Source organism: Musca domestica, unplaced genomic scaffold (genome assembly GCF_030504385.1).
Source record: "Musca domestica strain aabys unplaced genomic scaffold, Musca_domestica.polishedcontigs.V.1.1 66, whole genome shotgun sequence".
NCBI lineage: Eukaryota > Metazoa > Arthropoda > Insecta > Diptera > Muscidae > Musca > Musca domestica.
The window spans coordinates 2,137,881-2,160,448 of NW_026712376.1; the positions used below are offsets into that span (position 1 = coordinate 2,137,881).

Here is a 22,568-nt window from a genome sequence, read left to right on the forward strand (position 1 = left end):
GGGTCCTAGTTCGTGTGGCGAAACATTGTATGTATTGGTCCACGTTTTGGTATAGTCCCCATATAACGGTACCTCCCGATATTCTGTATTTTAATGGTTTTTGCCACATTTTTTCCTAGTTCGTGTGGCGAATCATTTGTAATTACAGGTCCACGTTTTGGAATAGTCCCTATATAGCCGTATTTCCCGATATTCGATATTGTCTAAAATGAATATGTCTAAAAATTGATATATGGGCTTTAATGTTTCCTTTACCCTAAGGTGGAGGGTATTAAAAGTTTGACCCGGCCGAACTTAATGCTTTTTTACTTGTTCAATTTTATTTTATATTTTTTTTGTTATGTTTTAAATTTGTTTGGGTTGCCAAAAGAAATCAACTCTGACTAGGATATGCCTCCCTCACATTAGTGTCTTGCGATTCAATTTATATTTAGCCGTTTAAAAAAAGATTATAGTTGATATGATAAACATAAATTCCCAAATACAAACGTTTAATTGTTAGGGGTAGCTCTACTAAAAATGCATAATGGCGTAGGAAATCATGTATCCGATCCAGCCCGACTTTACACCATTCAAAACTGTTTTAATTTCTCAAATATGGATTTACCGGTAATTATTTTTAGCAAACTGAGAAAATTCAAGGGACTGATAAATAATAAATATCTCCTGCCTGTTCAATAGCCCTGCCTTCGAGGACCTTAGCTAAACTCTTCTGATCGTTTTTTGTTGAATGTTAAATATTTCTACAACATTAATTCAGCCATTTGCTTGCTATTGATATAAATCGTTATCTTGAATTTAAATTACGCTTTGAAATAAATGCAAAACGTGCTGTCGTTAAAAAAAAAAAAACTTTTTGAGCAGGTGTTCATTCCCTTCAATTACAAAATACTAAAACACCTCACTTCTCCACTCACACACACATCGCTAAAAACAATACTTACAGTTACTCACGAGTTGTCCTTTGATGTTGTTTCCTGCTATAGCATTGTTATTGTTCTCAACATTATCGTTTGTTTCGTTCTTACTACGGGATGTTATATCTGTAGATGATGGTCGTATCGGTCCACGATAGCCAAAGCGACTGCCGGCACCAGGTAGTAGAACATTTCCATTACCACCACCACCACCACCTCCAACGCCCGTCAACAACCCTGTTGTATTGTTTGTGACTGTTGATGTGTTGCCCGAGTTCAAGTTGTTTGCGGCCACTGCTCCCATTTTATCAAAGTGAACATTGTTGAGTAAATCTAATTAAAAATCGAATAATTAAAAAAAAATAGAAAAACATATTCATAAATGAATATTGGTTATTTTGTTTTATGGGAAGTATGCCAAAGTTGATTTACCTGCATTGCCATTATCATCCTTCGTCATTGTTGGGTTGGTTGTTGTCATACCTGTTGTACTTTTCACATCATTTCCAACATTAGTTTGAGCGAACTTCGTACCATTGTCTGCTGTATCATAACCACCCGAATCAATTTGCTCAGCCGAAATGTCAGCTTCTGTGTCATTCGTACAGACATTATTACATATATCCTGTTTCTTTTTGCCGTTTTCTCCCTTTAGCAATTTTTTCAATTTTTTAGGCGTTGTATTGAGATTTTTGCGAAATCCAAAAGACATGGCCGTACCTTTGGTTTGAATTTCACCTGCATTGTGTTTCTTTGAATGCCTTTTGCTTTCGGTTTGACCCTAAAAATGTCAAAGAAAAATGTGTATAATTGAATTAGACAAGAGAGCATATATATGTACACATAAATAAATGTTTGTTTGAAATGAATGAGTTGGCCACAATAAATGTACACATGGGTGAGTTCAAAATAGAGATGTCGTTAACCATAAAACGTGGGGTTCTCTGTTCTCCTTTCATACAGACATTGTAAACTACGAATAAGAAAAGATATAAAACAATTTAGGGTTGGCAAAACAATGTATAGGCACATGTGCCACTTTCAGCACTGCTTGTAATGACAGCTACATGCCATTTGCCTTACTAGTAGGCAATATTGACAGTAAGTCAAACAGTTAGTTAGGCCTAGAAAATATATAAGAAAAAATAGCTTACTATTATCTTACGAAATGATTAGACTAAAAGACTCAAGCCACGAAGTCGGATACAAATTATGTCAAGTAAAATGCAGCTAAGTTCGTCCGTGCCGAACCTTTTAAACCCATTTGAAAGGAACTAGCTCATATAAAACCAGTAAAGAAAGTCCTAAAGTCGGGCGGGGCCGATTTTATGATACCCTACACCACTTTGCTAATTTAGTAGAGCTCCACATAACTATTAAAAGTTTTTATGGGAGAGTTCAATCATACACGCTATGATTATAATTATAATTTAAAGTTTAAAGGACTAAATATGCTGAAGCTTTTGTGTCTTTTAAATTCGGACTTGTATTGCCCATTTGGTGAAAATTAATTTGAAATCAGATAAAGATATATATGTGAGCTATATCCAAATCTGAACCGATCTCGATAAAATTTGGCAAAGATATTTCTGAGCTATATTTGATATATTTCCCTGAATATAGCTGTTACAGAGTGCATATTGCGGATGCGGAGGACAAAAATAACAAATCGGATGAACAATATATATGGGAGCTATAGCTATATCTGCACCGATTTCGATCAAATTTGGCATACTTATTTTCAGGTCTAATTTGGTTGAATGTGCAAAATTCCATACTATTCAGGCTGATATTACACGTTTGGTGCACAATAAAAGGCAAATCGGACGAAGATATATATGGGAGCTATATCTAAATTTTTACCGATTATCTCCAATTTCAATAGGGTTCGTCCTTGGGCCAAACAAATGTTGTTTGGAAAATTTTATCTCAATTGGATAATAAATGCGACCTGCATTTTGTTCACAAGAATACATGGACAGACGGACGGACGGACGGACGGACGGACGGACAGACGGACTGACATGCATAAATCGACTCAGAAAGTGATTCTATGAAGGTTCTCAAAAGTAACTATAGGCCTATCTCGTTTCCTTCTCCATGTTACAAACAAATGCACAAAGACATAATGCCCTGACCACCTTGTGGTGTAGGGTATAAAAATCCACTGAAAAAAGCAGCAAAAATTTAAAAAAACGCAACAAAGTCAAACGCCATAATTTTATTTTTTTTTTAGATTTTATTGAATGAAAGTAAAAAATGTCGGAAATAGCATAAAATTTTAGAATAAGTTTAGATTTGTACGAATTGGTCACCTTTGGCACGAATTATGGCCTTCAAATGGCCAATGAAACCGTCACACGCTGCCCGAATGTAGCTCTGCGGTATTTTGGCCCATTCCCGGCGAAGCGCTTTCTGGAGGTGATCGACACTTTGGTATGTTTTAATGCCAACCTTGCTATCTAAAATACTCCAGACACAATAGTCCAACGGATTGGTATCCGGAGTTTTTGGTGGCCATTGTGCGCTGGAAATGAGGCGAGGAACCTCATTTTGTAACCATAATTGGGTGGCAAGAGCTGAGTGCGATGGAGCTGAGTCATGTTGGAATGTCCGAGGCCTGCAGACAAAATGTTTGCGAGCCAAAGGCTTTGATACACCCTCCAGAATATTTTCGCTATAATATTCGGCATTAATTCTGATGCCACGGTCGATTAATAGGAGCGGAGAGACCTTGGACATTTCAACAGGACTCAGCACCTTCGCACTCAGCACGCGCCACCCAAGAATGATTACAAAATAAAGTTCCTCGCTTCATTTCCAGCGCACAATGACCACCAAAATCTGTGTATACCAATCTGTTAGACTATTGAGTCTGGAGTATTTTGGAAAGCAAAGTTGGCACTAAAAAATACCATAGTGTCGATCACCTTAAGCAAGCGCCTCGCTGGGAATGGGCCAAAATACGGCATAGCAACATTCGGGCAGCGTGTGACGGTTTCATTGGCCGTTTGAAGGCCATAATTCGTGCCAAAGGTGAACGATTCGTACAAATCTAGATTTATTCTAAGATTTGATGCTATTTCCAACATTTTTGCTTATGACGTTTGACTTTGTTGCAGTTTTTTATCTTGCCCTGTATATACACTGTAGGGTCTAACAGTAGTGTTTCGAGGAGCTACAAATGGAATGACATAATTATATTACCCTCCATAGAATGGTGGAGGAATCGGATAAACATTCAAGGTACCTTAAAGATAAAATTTTAGCAGCCTACTTTATTTTTCAACCTACTTCGTTTCGTTCGACTGATTTCCCCAAACGGACAAGTAAACAGACGGACGGGCATGGCTAAGTCAACATAGAAGAATTATTTATATTGTGTATTATCTAAAATACTTATTTCGAGGAGTTACAAAGGAAATGACAAACTTAATGTACCCTCTATAGTATGGTGGAGGGTATAAAAACACTTCGCTTTAAATTGGATGTGTGTGCCAAATTTCGCAGAGGAAACTCTTCTTTCTTCTCTTTTGTCAAATTATATTATTTGGGTAAAAAACGTCTTATGCTATGAATCATATCAATTCAGATAGCAAAATACAAGAGATAAGATTAAAAGCAGATTCATTTTTTAAACCTGACAACATTTTCAATAGAAATCAAGTAAAAACAAATTAAGTTCGTCCAGACCGAACTTAAAATACCCTCCATCATTAGCCACTTTAAACTATAAATACCAGTAAGATCGGCGAGAGAGGCGTAAGAAGCGTAAAATTTTCAAAAATCAATAAAGTGGGTGAGATGAAAAAACTGCAACATAGTCAAATGCCATAATTTTTAAATTTTTTAAATTTTATTGAAAGCAAGAAATGTCGAAAATAGCATCAAATTTACGAATAAGTTTAGATTTGTTCGAATTGGTCACCTTTAGACACGAATTATGGCCTTCAAAGAAAGAAACCGTCACACGCTGCCGGCGAAGCGCTTGCGTGAGGTGATCGACACTTTGGTGTTTTTAGTGTCAACCTTGCTTTCCAAAATACTCCAGACACAATAGTCCAACGGATTGGTATCCGGAGATTTTGGTGGACATTTTACGCTAGAAATGAAGCGAGGAACTCATTTTCTAACCATTCTTGGGTGGCGTGTGCTGAGTCCTGTTGGAATGTCAAAGGTACGCGGCCAAAATGTTTGCGTGGTCGAGGCTTTAATACACCCTCTAGAATATTTTTCGGAAAATATTCGGCATTTATTCTGATGCCACGGTGGATTAATATGAGCGGAGAGCCACCATAACTGGAATAAATTTAACAGCTGTCGGACAAGTGGCTTAGAAATGACGGCAGTCTGAAGTTGGTTGCCGTTTTTTCATCTCACCCTGTAGACAATTTTATGCTACAAACTTTTTTTCTATTCCAAGTCTTAAACATCAAACTTGGAATAATTCCGTGGGTAAATGTGACTAGAATTATAAAAATACCGAATATCGGTTGTTACCATTATATGGAAACAGGGGACCAATATAGACAATGTTTTGATACCGGTCGTAGAACCGAGTATGAACTACAAATAACAAATTTTTAAAAATATATGTTAGAAAATGTGGTTTAAATTAAACACCGAATATCCGAAGATACCTTTATACATAAGTGTGTGGACCTACATATACATTGTTCTGCCACCGGAGATAGAACCTATTACGAATTAAAAATACCAATTTTTAGACAAATCTCTGAAAAATATTGCTAAAACTATCAAAGTACCGAATTTCGCGAGCTAACGTTTAATGGAGGCTGTAGTAAAACTTGGACATATACAATTACCAGCAGTAGAAAACTATACTAACTCTTAATATCAAATTTTAAAGATGTGGCAAAAATCATCAAAATACCGAATATCGGGAGATACAGTAATTTGGATTGCTATACCAATACCAATGATCCGATATATCTCATTTCCAATACGAACCAAAAGCTCTACGTCAAATAATGAGGGCTGTATGGCGATTTCAATAGACAGACAGATGGACAATCGACATAAAATGTTATACTAATATTGAATATATATATAATTTATGGGATCTACGGCGAACATTTAAAGGTGATACAAATGGAATGACAAATTTAATATACCCTTTTTGAAAAGGTAGAGGATATAAAAACTTTTATTTTTTATGTAAATAAATCTTACATAAAATTTTAACCTAATATTGAATTCATGGTTTGTCCATAGATGTCAATGAATATTTCTCAAAAAAAGGTCAAACAGGCATTTATTTACTTTGTTTTAAAGCAGAAACGTGGTGATGTCGGGTATCACATCGGCACGTACATATATGAGCCTTTTTAGCTTATGCTTCCATTGTTTGCAAATCCTAATGACTGCTTTGGGAAACTAATGAATAAGGACAATCGAAATTATTTTTATCATTTTCTTCTTTTTATATTTGCCAACACCTGATCTTGTGCTAATAGAAATATTGGGATGTGCTGAATTTGAAAATAATCGGATGCTCATGTCGCTTTTTATGAGCTTCAAATGTTTGATCCGTTGTGGAGAAGTTACCAGAAGTAGTGGATCCGTATCTACCATCTTCAAACGATATCTTTCGTATATTGGAATGTGTGAAATTCAAGGAGAATCTGACGCGTATTTCACATTTTATGAGAGTCATAATTATTCAAAATGTTGACCCTTTGTGATGGAGTGGACCGATATTGTCTATCTTCACATTTAATTGTACAAGGTGAGATAAAGATCTGCAACAAAGTCCAATGCCAAAATTGTTACATTTTTTTTAAATTTTGTTGAATAAAAGCAAAAAATGTCGGAAATAGCATCAAATTTTAGATTCCTTCAAATTGGTCACCTTTGCCACGAATTGTGGCCTTCAAACGGCCAATAAAACCGTCACACGCTGCCCGAATGTTGCTCTGCGGTAATTTGGCCCATTCCCGGCGAAGCGCTTGATAGAGGTGATCGACACTTTGGTACTTTTTAGTGCCAACCTTGTTTTCCATAATACTCCGGACACGGAAATGAAGCGAGGAACCTCATTTTGTAATCAATCTTGGGTGGCGCGTGATGAATGCAATGGTGCTGAGTCCTGTTGGAATGTCCAAGGTTTGCGGCCAAAATGTTTGCGTGCTGAAGGCTTTAATACACCCTCCAGAATATTTTCGCGATAATATTCGGCATTTGTTCTGATGTCACGGTAAACACGATCATTTTCTTTGTTTACAAACTGCTCTTCGGAGAAAACCCCATTGGGCAGTTCACCACTTTCAGCCAAGCGATCGAACTCTTTAGCTCTTTTAAGTCTATTTTCTTTCTGTTGCGGTGTAAGTTCTTCCACTTTTTGGAATTTCAATGGTTTTATCCCGAGATCATTTTTCAATATTCGTTGAATGGAAAATTGCGATATGTTCAGCTCACGAGTCATTTTTCGGCCACTGCGAAAAGTCGCTTCTTAATTTTTCGAACCATTTCTGTTGATGTTGCCATTTTCTTCCGTCCACTTTCTTGACGTCGTGTCACGGTATCGAGCAATGGTACGAGACACAAAAGATTTATTCACATTTAAATGCTGGAGTTTGCTAACGATAGCCACTTGTGGTTTTCCAGCCAAATAAAAAGAAATCACACTATCCCGCTTAAATTCCATCACGAATAACTTTTTTCTGGAAAATTCTCACCAAAATGCTTTTGTATGCTTGTAAACAATATAATGAGCTGTCACTGGAATAATTTTAACAGCTGTCGGACGAGTGGCTTAGAAATCACGGCAGTCTGAAATTGGTTGCAGTTTTTTCATCTCACCCTGTATATTTCCCATCTCCAAACTTGATCTAAGTTGGACAATAGTATTGCAATGTATGTTATTTCGATGGAGCAGCCGTATACAGGGTTGCCCACATTCGACGGACCAATGTCGTCATCTTCGGCCATTACGATGACTCTTTGGGCCCATTCCACTCGACGAGGCTTGTCCGCAGGCAACATTCTTTGCGTCAATCAAATCAATGCGAATAATCCGTTGCAAAGTGGACCGAGCCATGCTCAACTGCTGAGAACGGGGTTTTTGGGATGTTCTTGGGGACCTCTCAACACTGGTTCGTACGGCAGCGATATTCTCGGCCGATCGCCTTGGTCGACTTTTATATGGCCTCTTCGGATTAGAAAGAGCCTTGCCAGTCGAAATTTTTTCGTATAAACGCTTAATGGTGTTCTTAGAAGGCGCACTTCTCACATTTTTTAATGTTTTAAAAGCACGTTGAGTTTTCACAATTGACTTCGTGTAAATTTCACCTATTTCAGAGCGCTTGCGTAGCGTGTATTGGTTCATGGTAAAAATCTGCTTGGACTGGCGCTTCAAACGCGGTATGTCATTAAGCGATGTGACATCTCTGTCAAAAGTCATGGCGTTGCCAGATGGGTCCGTCGAATATGGGCAACCCTGTAGTTGAGTGTATAAAAAATGCACATCTCGAATTCAAAACAATTTCATTGAAATATCTGAATTCATTAATATACGTAAAAATCCCGAGCGAAATCATGAATATGTCCAATATAGGGAGGACTTTTATATGGGGCTATAGGAAAAAGAGGACCCATATAGACTAGGTCTGCCAGAGGGATTACTCATTACTTCAAGAATCATATTTCATAAAAGACGGTTGAAAAAAGTGGCTCAAATCTTAAATGTACGGTATATTCTGGTGTACTTTACATAGCGTTTATACGATATCGTGCCCCTTTTCGGATGTAACCTGCCTATGGATAAATATAGATATGATGGATAGAAGGATATGGTTTAATTACATAGAATTTTACTCTGATCACGAATATGTGGATATAACATTGTTGGGAATATGGTGGTTATTCAAGCATTTTCAAAGAATTAATTTTAAATAAACTTTATGTTTTGTAGCTGATTGAAATTATCTGTTCCTTAAAATTCCAAAATTTTCGTAGGCAGAGGGCATTTGTTCACAGAAAGTTATAATAGGTTCACCGTCGTATAATAAATATTTACTGGGCTTTTTATCGAGTTGGTTAAATTTTACTTTTGCCATGAGTTTTAGCTACCGGACCAAATTCGCCTCCGGGAGTTGAAAGAGAAACATTTTATTTCTTATTTTTTTTTACAATTCAATATATTTATTACCTCAGACGATGTATAAACCATTACGTTGTTGCTTGATATTATACAATTAATGGAGATAGGTACTATAGAGTGAGTTTTCCAATATATATACTCATTTATATATATATATATATATGTGCACTTATGTGTACCAGCCCGTGTAGACTATAACTTTAAACGACACAGTGGCGACTCACGTCAACCGCCGCAGCAAAACATTGATGACTAACAGAGTAGAAACGATAAAACGACCCAAAACATCGGAACTTCGTCTGAACATATGGTGGAACCCATTCTCGCCGCTCTGCAGCCGCAAAATGCGGCAATAAACAAACCAAAACAACAGCAACTCGCAATCCACACACACGTAAGGAAACAGGGAAACAAAACAAAATAAAAACGAATACAAAATAATAATTCCGTACAAAAACACACACATGTCATCTTTAGGGGATAATAACAACAACGTATGCACTTGACACAATCCACATTCGTGGAAGTGGAAAGCAATTGAATATCCTTTTTGTGTATACCAAGAGAAGATGTTGAACATTTTGCAGGATAAAAGTATCAGACGTACGCACAGAGCCACACACATACACCACTTTTTCACAAAAATGTGTAACGGTGTAGGACTTGCACAAGAGTAGGCCCAATAAATATTGGGCTCTAAAATCTACATATTTTCATTTTTTATGATAGTCCGTTTTTCTATCCGTCGATTGAAATCAAATTAGAGGTCACAGGAAAATAAGATATTGTATGATTGGTATTAAAAATTGAAAATAATATACCCCCTGCTATCTTATACCGTCCACCATCCTGTGTATAATATATGCTACACCGTTTGTGACTCCTAGAAGTAAGCATTTTATACCCCACAAAGCATACATATGTTATTGATCGGCATGAAATTCTATGCCGATTAAAATCATTCTAGCATCCTAACAAAATGGAGCAGGCTAATGACATTTTACTAAAATGTATTTTAGATATGTAGAATTTTTCGCAATGAAAATGGACCATATAGGTTGATTTGGTAAAGCTCACATCGCCGATGTATCGAAAAACATTTCTGGACAACTGTACCGCCTGATAAAAGGTATTTTTGGGATTTTAGTCATATATTTCAACCGAAATTCCAGTGGGTATCCTACGGGCATAAAACGGACTTCCACAGACTGTTTCTATAAGCCCAAATTGTTGTATAGATCCCACCTAACTGCACATGCCGACTCCGGTGTTTCGATAATTTTGTCCATATTTTTAACGGAATTTTTAATAAATTGGTATTTAAAGTTCGCAATCAATACCATCTTAGTTTTCGAGCTATACCCTAATTTTAGCCATTATGTTCGCACTGTATTCAAGCGTCATGTTGGACTCATGTATAAAGTGACTTTTCTTAATTTATGTTTACCATTTCTAAAGCATACTTTTAGGCGTTCAAAACAATTTTTATGCTAAAGCAGTAAAGAAATGCCAAAACTCGCGTGGTCCGACTTTATAATAACCTACACCACTTTTCATATTTAGTTGAGGTACCCATAACAAATCAACTTTTAATTGCGTTAAAGCTTTTATAATTTAAAGCCGTAAGGGAGTAATATATGAGAGGTATATCCTCCCCTTAATCGGTTTCTACTAAATTTGACGGAGGCATTAGAGCTGATATTACATTTATGGGCACAATAAACGTGAAATCAGGTGAAGATAAAATTTAGCAGAGGTATTTCTATGCTGTATCAGATACTGGGACTAAATATCGTTGTTCTGGAGTGCATTTACGGATGTGTGAGAGATAAATGGGGGACCTATTGCTATAACCGATTTTCAAATTTGATACTTTTTATTCCATAACCAATCCCAGCTTATAGTAAACATTTGGTGCACGATAAATTTGGAATCGTGTAAAGATATACATGGGAGCTATATCCAAGTCTGAACCGGTCTAGATAAAATTTGACAAAGGTATTTCTGATCTATATTTGATATATTTCCCCGAATATCGTTGGTACAGAGTGAATATTACGACTGTGGAGGACAAAAATAACAAATCGGATGAAAAATATATATGGGATCTATGCTATATCTGAACTGGTTTCCACCAAATTTGCGACACTTGTTTCTAGGCTCAATTTAGCCGTATGTGCAAATCCCATTCCATTTGTACCAATATTATTTGGTGCACAATAAAAAGCACATCGAACGAAGATATATATGGGAGCTGTATCTAAACTTTCACCGATTATCTCCAATTTAAATAGGATTCGCCCTTGGGCCAAATAAAGATAAAGATAAGAAAGAATCATTGTAAAAGCTTCCAATGCTTCCAAAAAGGCACAGTATCGTGCATATTCAAAGATGCTGCGAATCGTATATGTAACTATGAATAGTGAGCGTGCATGTTGCCAGTAGGCAGGTTAAGTTCGTAAATTATTATATACCCCATATAACGGTACCTATCAATATTCGGTATTTTAATGATTTTTGCGACATTTTTTCATCGGAATTGTTTCAAATTTCTTATTTGAAGATCTTAATCGGTGCTACTGCCTATGACCAAAAATTACATATGCAGGCCTACGTCCGTATATCACCCATATAATGATAATTTACAATATTCGGAATTTTTATAATTTTTTAGACCAGAATTGTTTCAAATTTCGTATTTGAAGTTCGTAATGGCTACTACAATCTGTCTATGCAGCTCCACGTCTTCGTATAGCTCCCATATAAATGTACTCCATTTATTCCGCTTTTACGACATTATTCAAAGGAATTGTTTGAAATTTCGTACTTGAAGTTCGGAATCGGCACTACAGCCTATGCCAAAAAAAATACTTATGCCGGTCCGCGTCTTCGTATTTGCCATTATTACGGTTTTCATTTAAGCGGTATTTTTCGACATTTTCAAGTTGCTTCCAAGTTGTGGAGGGGTTTGAAAGTTCGGCCCACCCGAACATAGCTGCTTTTTTACTTGTTTTTTTTTTTAACTTTATTATAGCTCATAAAATATCACCCTTTATTTTGGAACTTATGGTAGCATTTTATCTTTAAATATAAAGGAGTAGTGAGATAACTGACTGACTGAATGTGAATCAACGCCCAGGCGAAATGTCTGAAGCTAGAATCTTGAAATTTTTTCCCCAGAGCCAGTCTTCGTGCCATAAAGCTAGGATTTTGAAATACGTACTAAAAGGATACGAAGAGTCCTAAAAATTAAATACTAAAATTATATACTTTGAGCTGCAATTCTGAAATCAGAAATGAGCGTCACTGTTGGACTGCAGGAGAGATGCACTAAGGGGGTGTTTGAAAATTAATTAATTGAGTTATCAAAAGTTCTAAAATGGTACCCTTTTTCTAAAATGATACAATTTGGTATTTTGTGAACGAAAACAGCTAAATTTGGTACGAAAATAAATTTTGGAATGTAAGTTTGAAATATGGTTTTGGAAAGCTGTAATATGACTGCGAACTGTACTAACTGGTACTACATTTTGAAAACTTTGGATGAAGCTGCAATTTTGAAATTTTATATTGGAGTCCCTGTTGTTGTAGGTTTGTGATATACTACAAGTGCCCGGAAATTGCTATATTGTACTATATTAAGTACAATTTGGTATTGATTGAGCAGATAGTGCTTAAATTCTGAAATTTTAGTATTGGGATCGCTTGTCATGTGTAGCCTGGACATATGAAGGTGGTTTCGGAAATGTGTATTATAATTGTACGAAAAGTACTGAATGGTACAATTTTGATATTGGGTGAAGGGATAGAGGTAAATTTCTGAAATTTGATATTTAGATTACTTATGGTATTTGCGTTTGAGATTTGGCGGTGTTTTGGAAATGTGTGGTATAACTGATGAAAGAATAGAGTTGAAATCATGAAATTTGATATGGATGTCACTGTTGAAGAATAGGTCCGATCTCTACCATCTTTTTAACAGATCTTGTGTTGATGGAAATTTTGAGATGTCTCATTCTGAATGGAATCAGATGTTAATTTCGCGTCTTATGAGCTCCATGGATATTCAAAATTTCGACCCTTTGTGGGGTCGTGAAACATCCCATCTTCACAACAGATCTCGTGTTAGCAATGTGTGCAATATAAAGAGAACTTGATGCTTATTTCGGATTTTATAAACGTTTTGGTTATTCAAAACTTTGACCCTTTGTGGGGGAGGTACCAGAAGGTATTGAGCGATATATTCCATCTTAACACCAGACCTTGGGTTAATAATATTATTGGGACGTGTGAAATTTGATGACAATCGGACTCTTACATCACATTTTATAAGAGTTGTAATTATTCAAATTTTGACCCTTTGTGGGGGTGGTACTTGATAGAGTGGACCGATATTATCCATTTTCGGACCTTACCTAACACTGACGCAAATATTTGAATTTGTAAAGTTGGAGCAAAATTTTTTGAAAATTTCGACATTTTGTGGGGAAGTATCAGAAGGAGTGGACCGATATTGCACATCTAAGAACGCGATCTAGGTTTGACAAAAATATTACGATGTACCAAGTTTGGACCAAATCATATACTCCCATCAAGTGTTATCGTGCTCACCAGCCAGCCAGACAGACGGACGGACATCGCTAGAACGACTCCAAATGTCTTGAAACGGATTTGGTCTAAAACTGATATTTCGACTAGGCACGTTTTGACCGTATAAAATGATATATACCCTCTCTAGCCATATGGCTGAGGGTATAAAAAGAAGTTCATTATTTTCTTCACACTAATAATGTAAAAAAAAACTTTTAGTTATCATGTCTTGGTAAATACTTATACCCCACTTAGCGGTTTGGATGTAATTCATGAAGGCCCGTCAGTAGGCGCCATAAACCTCAATTACTAGAGACACACATAAATACTTTAAATCTGCCCCGTCTGAAATATGACAAACGCAATAAAATTAAGGATACTTTTTATCTTTCAAAATGTTTTTTTTTTTTTTTTTATCAGCTGATTAAATATCTGTCAAGTGTATTAAATAGTTGTTGTATATTTTTACCATATTGTCTTCTGAATCGAAATTTGCTGTCAATTCTAGAACTTCAATGTCGTTATCATTGAGTAAATTTTGGCTTTGCTGCTGATGCTTTAAATCGAACTCCTCGTATTCTTCTAGATCGATGACGAGGTTTTCACATTCATCCATCTTGTAGGTTGCGTATTAATCGTCGAGCCCCCTGTTTAGGTGGGCCAGGTTGTATTGAATTTTCAACGTTGCTACGTTTGCTTCACAAATACACACAAATTTACAAGCTCTCTTAAGGGAGTTTTTTTTGTTATTTTCTTTAAATTTATTAACTTTTCTTTATTGGTATTAACTCTTATTTAACAATTATAAATTGAGCACTTCTTTTTCTTTGCTTCTTCTTCGAAAAAGGTCCTTGAATAAAGGACAATCATTTTCATGTTTAAGTGACTTTTTCTTTGTATTTTAGATACTACTTTTCCGGTTTGGCAATAGCTTGACAAATTATCTTCTACTAATTCACTTTATTTAATTAGAATAATTTACTGCTTCCGTTATTGGTTTAAACAAATTTGCTTTTATTTTGTTGTTTCTTTTCTTTTTTTCTATTGGTTTTCTTCAACAATGAACTAGTCCGATTGTTTAAATTGCGAATGAATGAAAAATGTCTGTGACACTGGAAATTTTTGGGTTTTCATGGCATTGCAATTCGTGTGGATGTTATGACTTTCCCATAGGACATGCGCAGTGACAATAAAAACAAACAATTAATTGGGAGATACCGAAATACCCAGTGCTAGCTATTTGGGGGTTGTTTTAAGGTCTATTGTTATGTCACAGCGACACCTGGTAAAGGGTACAACACATTGAGGTTGGTGTCCTTAATAAATTTGACGGTGCCCTGCAGGATGGAATATGAATTGGCATATGAACTCAGTAGTTTAATACTCTAACACTGTTATCGACAAAAATCGGTAAAATTAAATCCCGTTTAATTAGCTGTGTTCGGTGACCTTCCCAATAAGATTTATGAAAAAATGATAATATGTCAAAAATCAAACAGACGACTTTAGTAAGAATGAAAAGCTGTTTTCGTAAATGCTGTGCGCCAAGAAAAAGGCTAACAACTGTGAAATGAACCGGAACCATTTTAAATTTCTAATGTGAAGTAATAACCATTTATAGAGTTTACTAGATCTTACTCGATATACAGGGTGAGATGAAAAAACTGCAACAAACTTCAGATTGCTGTCATTCATAAGAAACTCGTCCGACAGCTGTTAAAATTATTATGTTATTATATGGTAAGAATGTTATTATTTTGGTGAGAATTTTCCAGAATAAAAAGTTATTCGTGATGGAATTCAAGCGTGATCGCACTCCAGAATGTAAAAGTGAAAACATCTTTTGTGTCTCATAACATCGCTCGTTAACGTGATACTGGTAACGTAGCCCGACGTCAAGGAAGTTGACGGAAGAAAACATCAACATTAGCAGAAATGGTTCCAAAAGTAAAGAGGATTGGGGGATCTGTGACCAGAGGCTAATCCATATTAAAGTCTCTAGTGATAGGCGTCGTAATGCTCTGCCAATCAAGGTCAGCTGGTGGACAAGTGAATTAGATTTGATGCGGAGATCTGTCGGCCGTCTCAGGAAGAGATTCCAGATGTCAAGACGGATCAATGCTGATGATTTAGCCCAGCGCAAAGCCGAATATTTGTCAGCTCTAAGAGCTTATAAAGATAGCATATCCAGAAGGAAGGATGAAGATTGGATAAACTTTATACGTGGTAACCGTGATGACCCTTGGGGGAAGGGATAATGGATTTAACGTCCTTCCAGGCATCTAATTCGTTGTCTTCTTGGAATGACAGTGTGGCAACCCTATTGGAAAACTTCTTTCCGGAGGCTGAGGCGGCTACTTCTATATCCTTTAGTGGGATGTTTGGTAACCCTCCTCCTCTGAACAGCGCACAGATCGCCAAAAGTGTGGGCAGCATTCGAAGCCGTAAATCTCCAGGTATAGATGGTATAACTGGAAGGATGGTGAAGGCTGTTTAGAGAGGTATCCCGGAATACCTGGAGACTATTATTGGTAGTTGTTTCAGAGAGTGCAGTTTTCCGATGGTGTTGAAGAGAGCCCGTGTGGTAGTCCTCCTGAAGTCGCCTGATAAGGACAGGAGAAATCATCGCTCTTATCCTGTCATCAGTCCTCTTGCAAAGGTACTTGAGAGAATACTGGTGTCCAGACTGATGGAGATATATGGTGAAAGGTCTCCCATACACCTGTACAGTTTCAAGAAGAGTTGTAGTGTTGAGGATGCCTGGATGTTTGTTAAGAATATAGTGAGTCAGTCATCTGTCAAATATGTCCTTGGTATATTTGTGGACTTCAAGGGTGCTTTTGATTACCTTTTGTGGGGTAAGGTCCTCAGGAGACTTGAAGATGTTGGTTGCAGAGAGCTCGACCTATGGCGAAGTTATTTTTCAGACCGAAGTGCATGTGTGGTGGGTGCTAGTGGCAATGTTTGGAGAAGGGGGACGAGGGGTTGTCCACAGGGTTCCATCTGTGGTCCATTTATTTGGAATATTATGATGGATCCCCTTCTACACTCCCTCTCTCAGTCATATAAAGTTTGTGCCTATGCCGATGACATTCTTATCATTATCGAAGGTCCAACTCGTGCTGAACTGGAGAGATGTGGTCAACAAGCAATGAGTGTCACTGGTGGTGTAGAGGTAGCTGCTGACAAAACATCTATGATGCTCTTTAAGGGTAGATTATCGCATGAGCGTCCTCCGCTTATTAGATCCAGTGACAGAATTATAAAATACGAAGCAAAATTGAGGTACCTGGGCATTATGGTTAGTGAGAGGTTGAACTTTCTGACGCACATTAAATATGTGAAAGATAAGCTGCTTGCTGTAGTGGGTAAAGTAAGAAAGATCCTTAGAAGCGATTGGGGACTCAGCAGACGAGCTGTACGTACCATATATGGTGGGCTTTCTGTTGCTTGTGTTACGTATGGTTCACCGATCTGGTACAATACAGTAATGTCTGCTGCAGGGTTAAGGAAAGTTTTGACTTGTCAGCGAGTAGCTTTGCTTGGTTGTATGCCTGTGTGTAGAACAATTTCGACGGACCACTTCAGGTTTTACTAGGTGTTTCTCACCTTGGTTTGGAGGTAACGCGTCATGGCATCGCCTTTAACATTAAGAGAGGTTTACCTCTTGTGAAGCATGACTGGGTTACATCGTTAGATGTGTCTCAAGCTGTTATGATGAATAAAGATCTACTCCTAGAGTGTTTCATTGCAACCTGGAGATTGCAAAGAAGATTGAATGAGAGTCCAAATGGAAGGGTCACATACAGCTTTATTTCTGGTGTGACACTTGTATTGTATCGTCCAAACTTTGGTTTTGGTCTTAGTCTTGGATTCATACTGACTGGTCATGGTTCCTTAAATGCTATGTGACACTGCTGAATGTGCATGTGGTAGGGGTCGTGAGAACCCCGTGCATGTGCTGACGCGGTGTCCATTGTATGAGGACATACGAGACACTGATAAAATGGGTTTGGTTTTTGTTGATGAATGCTGCGAAGATGAGGGTACTTTTCGTGCCTTAGACGTGTTCTCCAAGCTGTTCTGGAATCTGAGAGCTAACCATCACGTAAATATATCCTGGTAATTTTTGTTGCTGTGCCTACTTCAGGCTCTAAATTGCAGGTCTTCCTTGGCGGTTGTTGGTTTTTGTGGCACGCTGTTAGTGTCTTCGTTGTTGTTTGATGTCTTTTCCATATGTTGTGGAATCTTTCGTGAGGAGGGTCTTGTTTATTGTTGTGTTTTTGTCCTTACTTGTGAAGGAGATGACCATGTATTTGGTCCCAAGTCATCCGTGAGGGAGACTGAGTCGTTGTTTGTGCTTCCACTGTTGATGTACGTTGTTGATACATTGCTGGTTTGTAATGGCGTTGGCCACCAGTCCAGGACTGTTTGGAACCCAACTGGTAGTAACTTCGGTTACAAAGCCTGACCGGAGGCTATATTCTGGTAAAGCGGGTGCCATGTGGCTCTGGTTTAAACCCAAATCGCGGGGAGAGTGTATTGGTCGAAAGTGGAGTTGCATTATCAACCGGGTGCTGAACCATAGAAAGGCAGGAGTTTAGATAGGCTCCGCTCGTAACCAAGGAGGTGGCGGCGTCCAAATACGTGGAAGCGAATTGGTACCCACTTTTGTGGGGGCGTTGGTAGACGCATTGTATTCACCCGGGGTTTGGAGTCCGTGGGATTAAGCCATAGCGGCAGGTACCCACGTACTCAAAATCAGAACCCTCCAGAATATTTTCATGATAATATTTAGCATTTATTTTGATGCCACGGTCGATTAATACGAGCGGCCGGCACCATGGCTTGAGTTCTGGTGGCTAACTGATGGTGCACATATTCAGCTGACCTCTTTGGCAAGTAAAGACGATCATTTTGTTTGATTACAATATGTTGGACAATGAATGTTTTCTCATCGGAGAAAACCAAATTCGGCAGTTCACCACTTTTGGCCAAGCGAAGCAACTCTTTAGCTCTTTTGAGTCTATTTTCTTTCAGTTGCGGTATAAGTTCTTGCACTTTTGTGGAAGAGCTCATTTTTCAATATTTGCCGAATGGAATATTACGATATGTTCAGCTCACGAGACAATATAAATATAAAGAGAAAAATATAAAGAGATAACACTATCACGCTTGAATTCCATCACAAATAACTTTTTTTCTAGAAAATTCTCACCAAAATGCTTTTGTACGCTTGTAAACAATATAATGAGCTGTCACTGGAATAATTTTAACAGCTGTCGGACGAGTGCCTTAAAGTAGCTGAAGTTGGTTGCAGTTTTTTCATCTTACCCTGTGCATCTGTCGGCAAAATCCATCACTACAAAAACAAAACTTTGCTGTGAAAAAGATCTGCCAATAGAACTTGAGTCGAACCTGGAGAGTTTCTAGTGTATAATTCGCATATGCTAATTTGCAATAAGTTCGAAATATATACTACTTTCCAGAGAACGGCCCTTGTAAGCCATCATCCACACCAAATATGCCTGATGAGCCGCTTAACCAACGGCGAAACGCGTCGCATAGTGGTGAGTGTGTGATAGTGTCTATCTGGCTTTCCTTTTCACTGCAAATTTCAGATCATTAAGCTCGTCTCGAAAGAGAAAACAAACACATAAATCATAAAAAAACATATGATCTTCGCCTTAACAAGGCAAAACTCAAAACCGACTGATATTTTTTTAACTTGTTTTTTTTTAATACTTGATTACGTTGTAATTTTTAACTTTAGGCAAAAGTACAAAAATCTGTATTGTCTACAAATGAAGGATTTAGATCCTCATATAGAAAAAAAAAAAACAAGAAAGACGGTATTTTTCACGATATACCAAATCATAAATCAACAAGTAAGCAAAGGCTACAGTCGACCGGGGCCGACCGTTGAATACCCTACAACACTATAATAAACGATACAGTTTATATAGGCGAGATACTCGAAAGAATTCCACAAGATATTGTGACAAATTATAAAAGAAAACCATCAGGTTTCGTTCTCTAATTTTCGAATAATAGCAACTTAAACTATTTTGCTCATTTCCAATTTATTGGTAGATGTTGCACTTAAATGGTCTTCCTAGATCTGGAACCAATATTTCCCAAAGACCTATAATCTCTCAGAAGTGGCAAAATATTAACATTTATTATTGGTTTTTGACTGAAACGCATCTATATGAGATACAGACATTTGACTATATTCGTAAACGAAATTGTCAGAAGTGCGTCTTTCCTGTATTTGTGAATTCTCGAAAAAGTCTCTGGAATGGACATTTTCGTATTTTGTCTACAAAAGTTGGCAAACTATTTCACACATTGAATATTTTTGGATGGCCATCCAAAACTGCTTGGCTTTTGCAATGTCCGGTAACCCCATACAAATGTGCGTGAGGACCGGGCGATTATTACGACCTGCCGACAATTTTGCAGTTTTTTGGTCCATTTCAACCCCTAAATATATGGCGATCATCTCCAAAAAGAGTAGGCTCCTATTCTGACCCTCTTCTTATCCCCATGCAAAATTTCGTAAGGATCGGGCCATAAATGCGATCTGTATATGATATCCTGATATCCCAACTACTTAGTTTTGTTAGCTGTAGGAATATTACCAAATGTTTAATTCAAAATGAAAATATGCCAAAAATATGACAAAATTGAAAAAATATGAGAAAATTTTACAAAATCAATATTTTCATCTTTAGGGAGATATTTTTATGCGATTTTTTTAGACGTTTTTTCTTTCCTGCCAAGAGGCCATTCTGAATTAATGAGAACTGTCGAAATCAGTTCAGCCGTTCTCGACATATAAGACATCTTTCAAGCATATCTTCTTTGATAGACATATATATCGCACATATTTTGCTATATATTCGATTTGTTGGATGTTAACATCAATGTAAAGATCAGAATTAACCTTGTCATGGCTTTATGATTTCGCCGAGATTTAAAATATTCGCGGTTTGACGAAAAATTTTGAATTTTTTCAATACAAAAGATATGGTCTATTTTACCCGCTAAATATTATCCGATGACCACCCAAATTGGTGGGCTTCTTCCCCTCCCTAAGCTCCAGCTACATGCGAAATTCCGCGTCGATTGGTCTATAATTGCGACCTGTATAGCTTCTGCAAAATCCGACATTTTTTCAGTATTTGGTCCATTTTAACCCCTAAACATTTGGCGATCATCTCCAAAAGCAATAGGGTTCTATTCTGGTCCAAGCCCCACCTACATTCTAAATTTCGTGAAGATCGGACCATAATTGCGACCTGTAGAGTGATTACAAATTAACATGGACAGACGGACAGACGGACGGACGGACATACATAGCTAGATCGACTCAGCTCGGCGAGCTAGGAAGATCCATATATACTTTCCTATATGGGAAATCAATATTTCGAGGTGTTACATAAATTCTGGCCCAATCAAACTTATAATACCCCCAACACATAGTGTTGTAGGGTATAACAATGCCAAAATTCAGATTTCTTCTCATTGATATATAAATAACTTCATATCATTTTCATCTGATACGTCAACCTTTTAAATTTATTAAAGTATTCTATTGCTTATTCGTCGTTCACTTTAACAGGAAATATTTATTACGTCAATTCTAACACCTTCATAAAAATTCTTCTTAATTTTCCTTTCTAATTCCACAATTATTCGAAATTTAGTTTTAATTAATGAAATATTTGAAATAGAAACTAATTTTGCGGTAGATTTAATGAAACCTAATTGGGATTTGTGTGCAATTAAATGAAATTGTAGTTATATTCCTTAGTTTCATATTGAACGAGTTCAGGCGATGGTTATGCAAAGTGTATATTCGCAAATGCATATTTCTTCTACTTACCTTTGCACTTTGTTCCGTGGAATTTTCCGCGTCCTCGACGTAATTGTATTCTTTTGATTTCTTCAATTTCTTCTTAGAACTGTTTATCCGTTTTTCGGGACATTCCTGCTCCTGCTCCTCCCGATGTTGATTTCGGTTGGCCATGGCCAAGACAGCTTGTTGTGTGGTGTCATCGTCTTGTGCGCCACGATGAGGACGATGATGATGATAGAGGAGTAATTCCGTCAAGTTTTGTGGTACATCAACGAAATAATTATTGTTGTTAGTACTTTGGCGGTGGTGGTTATTATTGGCAAGGTTGGTGATATTGTTATTGTTGCTGTCGCCATTGTTGTCGATGATACTCATTGTGGCGAAATATTTATTTGTAAGCGAATCGCTGTGATGGCAAGAGTCTCCAGACCCAACAATTGCAATTGTAGTATAACTGTCATCGTCCACAACAGACTCTATGACGTCTCCATAGTCATTACAGTCGTCATTTCGTTGGGCCGCATTGTTGTCGTCGTCATTATCATCGGCAACGTTATTTTCAAATGCATCATTGCTCTTGTTGGGCCAATTGTTAGTGTTGATCTTTGGCTGATTTTGCTCCACAGCAGCCAGCAGTCGGTATACAGCCGTTCCATGGTCCGGTGAATGTAAACAAGTGTTTTCGTGGTTATTTTCTTGTTGCGATGAAAGATGCCAAACTTGTTGTCCGTCCGCATCCAGTGCAATGTGTTCGCAGCTGTGTGCCTGTAGAATGTGCCCCTTGGCCTTTGGTCCGACGTCTGCTCTATGGACGACAACCACCTCGCCACTGCCATTTGATGGTGCACAAGCATCGTTGACAGCAAAGTACTCGCATAATTGATTCCTATGCTTGTCCTTAAGTGCAATATACTCTGAACTTTCGTTGAATTTACTTAAAATATGGCTGGCTGTTGCCAAATCTTTTTCAGATAATGCTATCGTAAGAGATGTTGGATTTTTCGATATACACTTGCCCATAGGTGATAACTATTTGTTGTTGTTATTGTTGCTAGTGGATATGTTCAAGTATTTG

The 22,568-nt window shown here is 37.4% G+C and overlaps 1 protein-coding gene across 5 annotated transcripts in view; it reads right to left on the reverse strand.

Annotated features, from left to right (window-relative positions):
* Positions 1-22,568, reverse strand: part of LOC101900861 (probable serine/threonine-protein kinase DDB_G0282963) — a 100,719-nt gene extending 78,151 nt beyond the window's left edge. For all 5 annotated transcript variants that reach the window (XM_005186954.4, XM_005186952.4, XM_005186951.4 and 2 more), the window contains exons 1-3: positions 21,521-22,568; positions 1,350-1,698; positions 945-1,250 (exon numbers count right to left, since the gene is read on the reverse strand). In XM_005186954.4, coding sequence (XP_005187011.1) covers positions 945-1,250; positions 1,350-1,698; positions 21,521-22,513 — 1,648 coding nt within the window. In that variant the 5' untranslated portion in view covers positions 22,514-22,568. The remainder of the gene's footprint in view (positions 1-944; positions 1,251-1,349; positions 1,699-21,520) is intronic.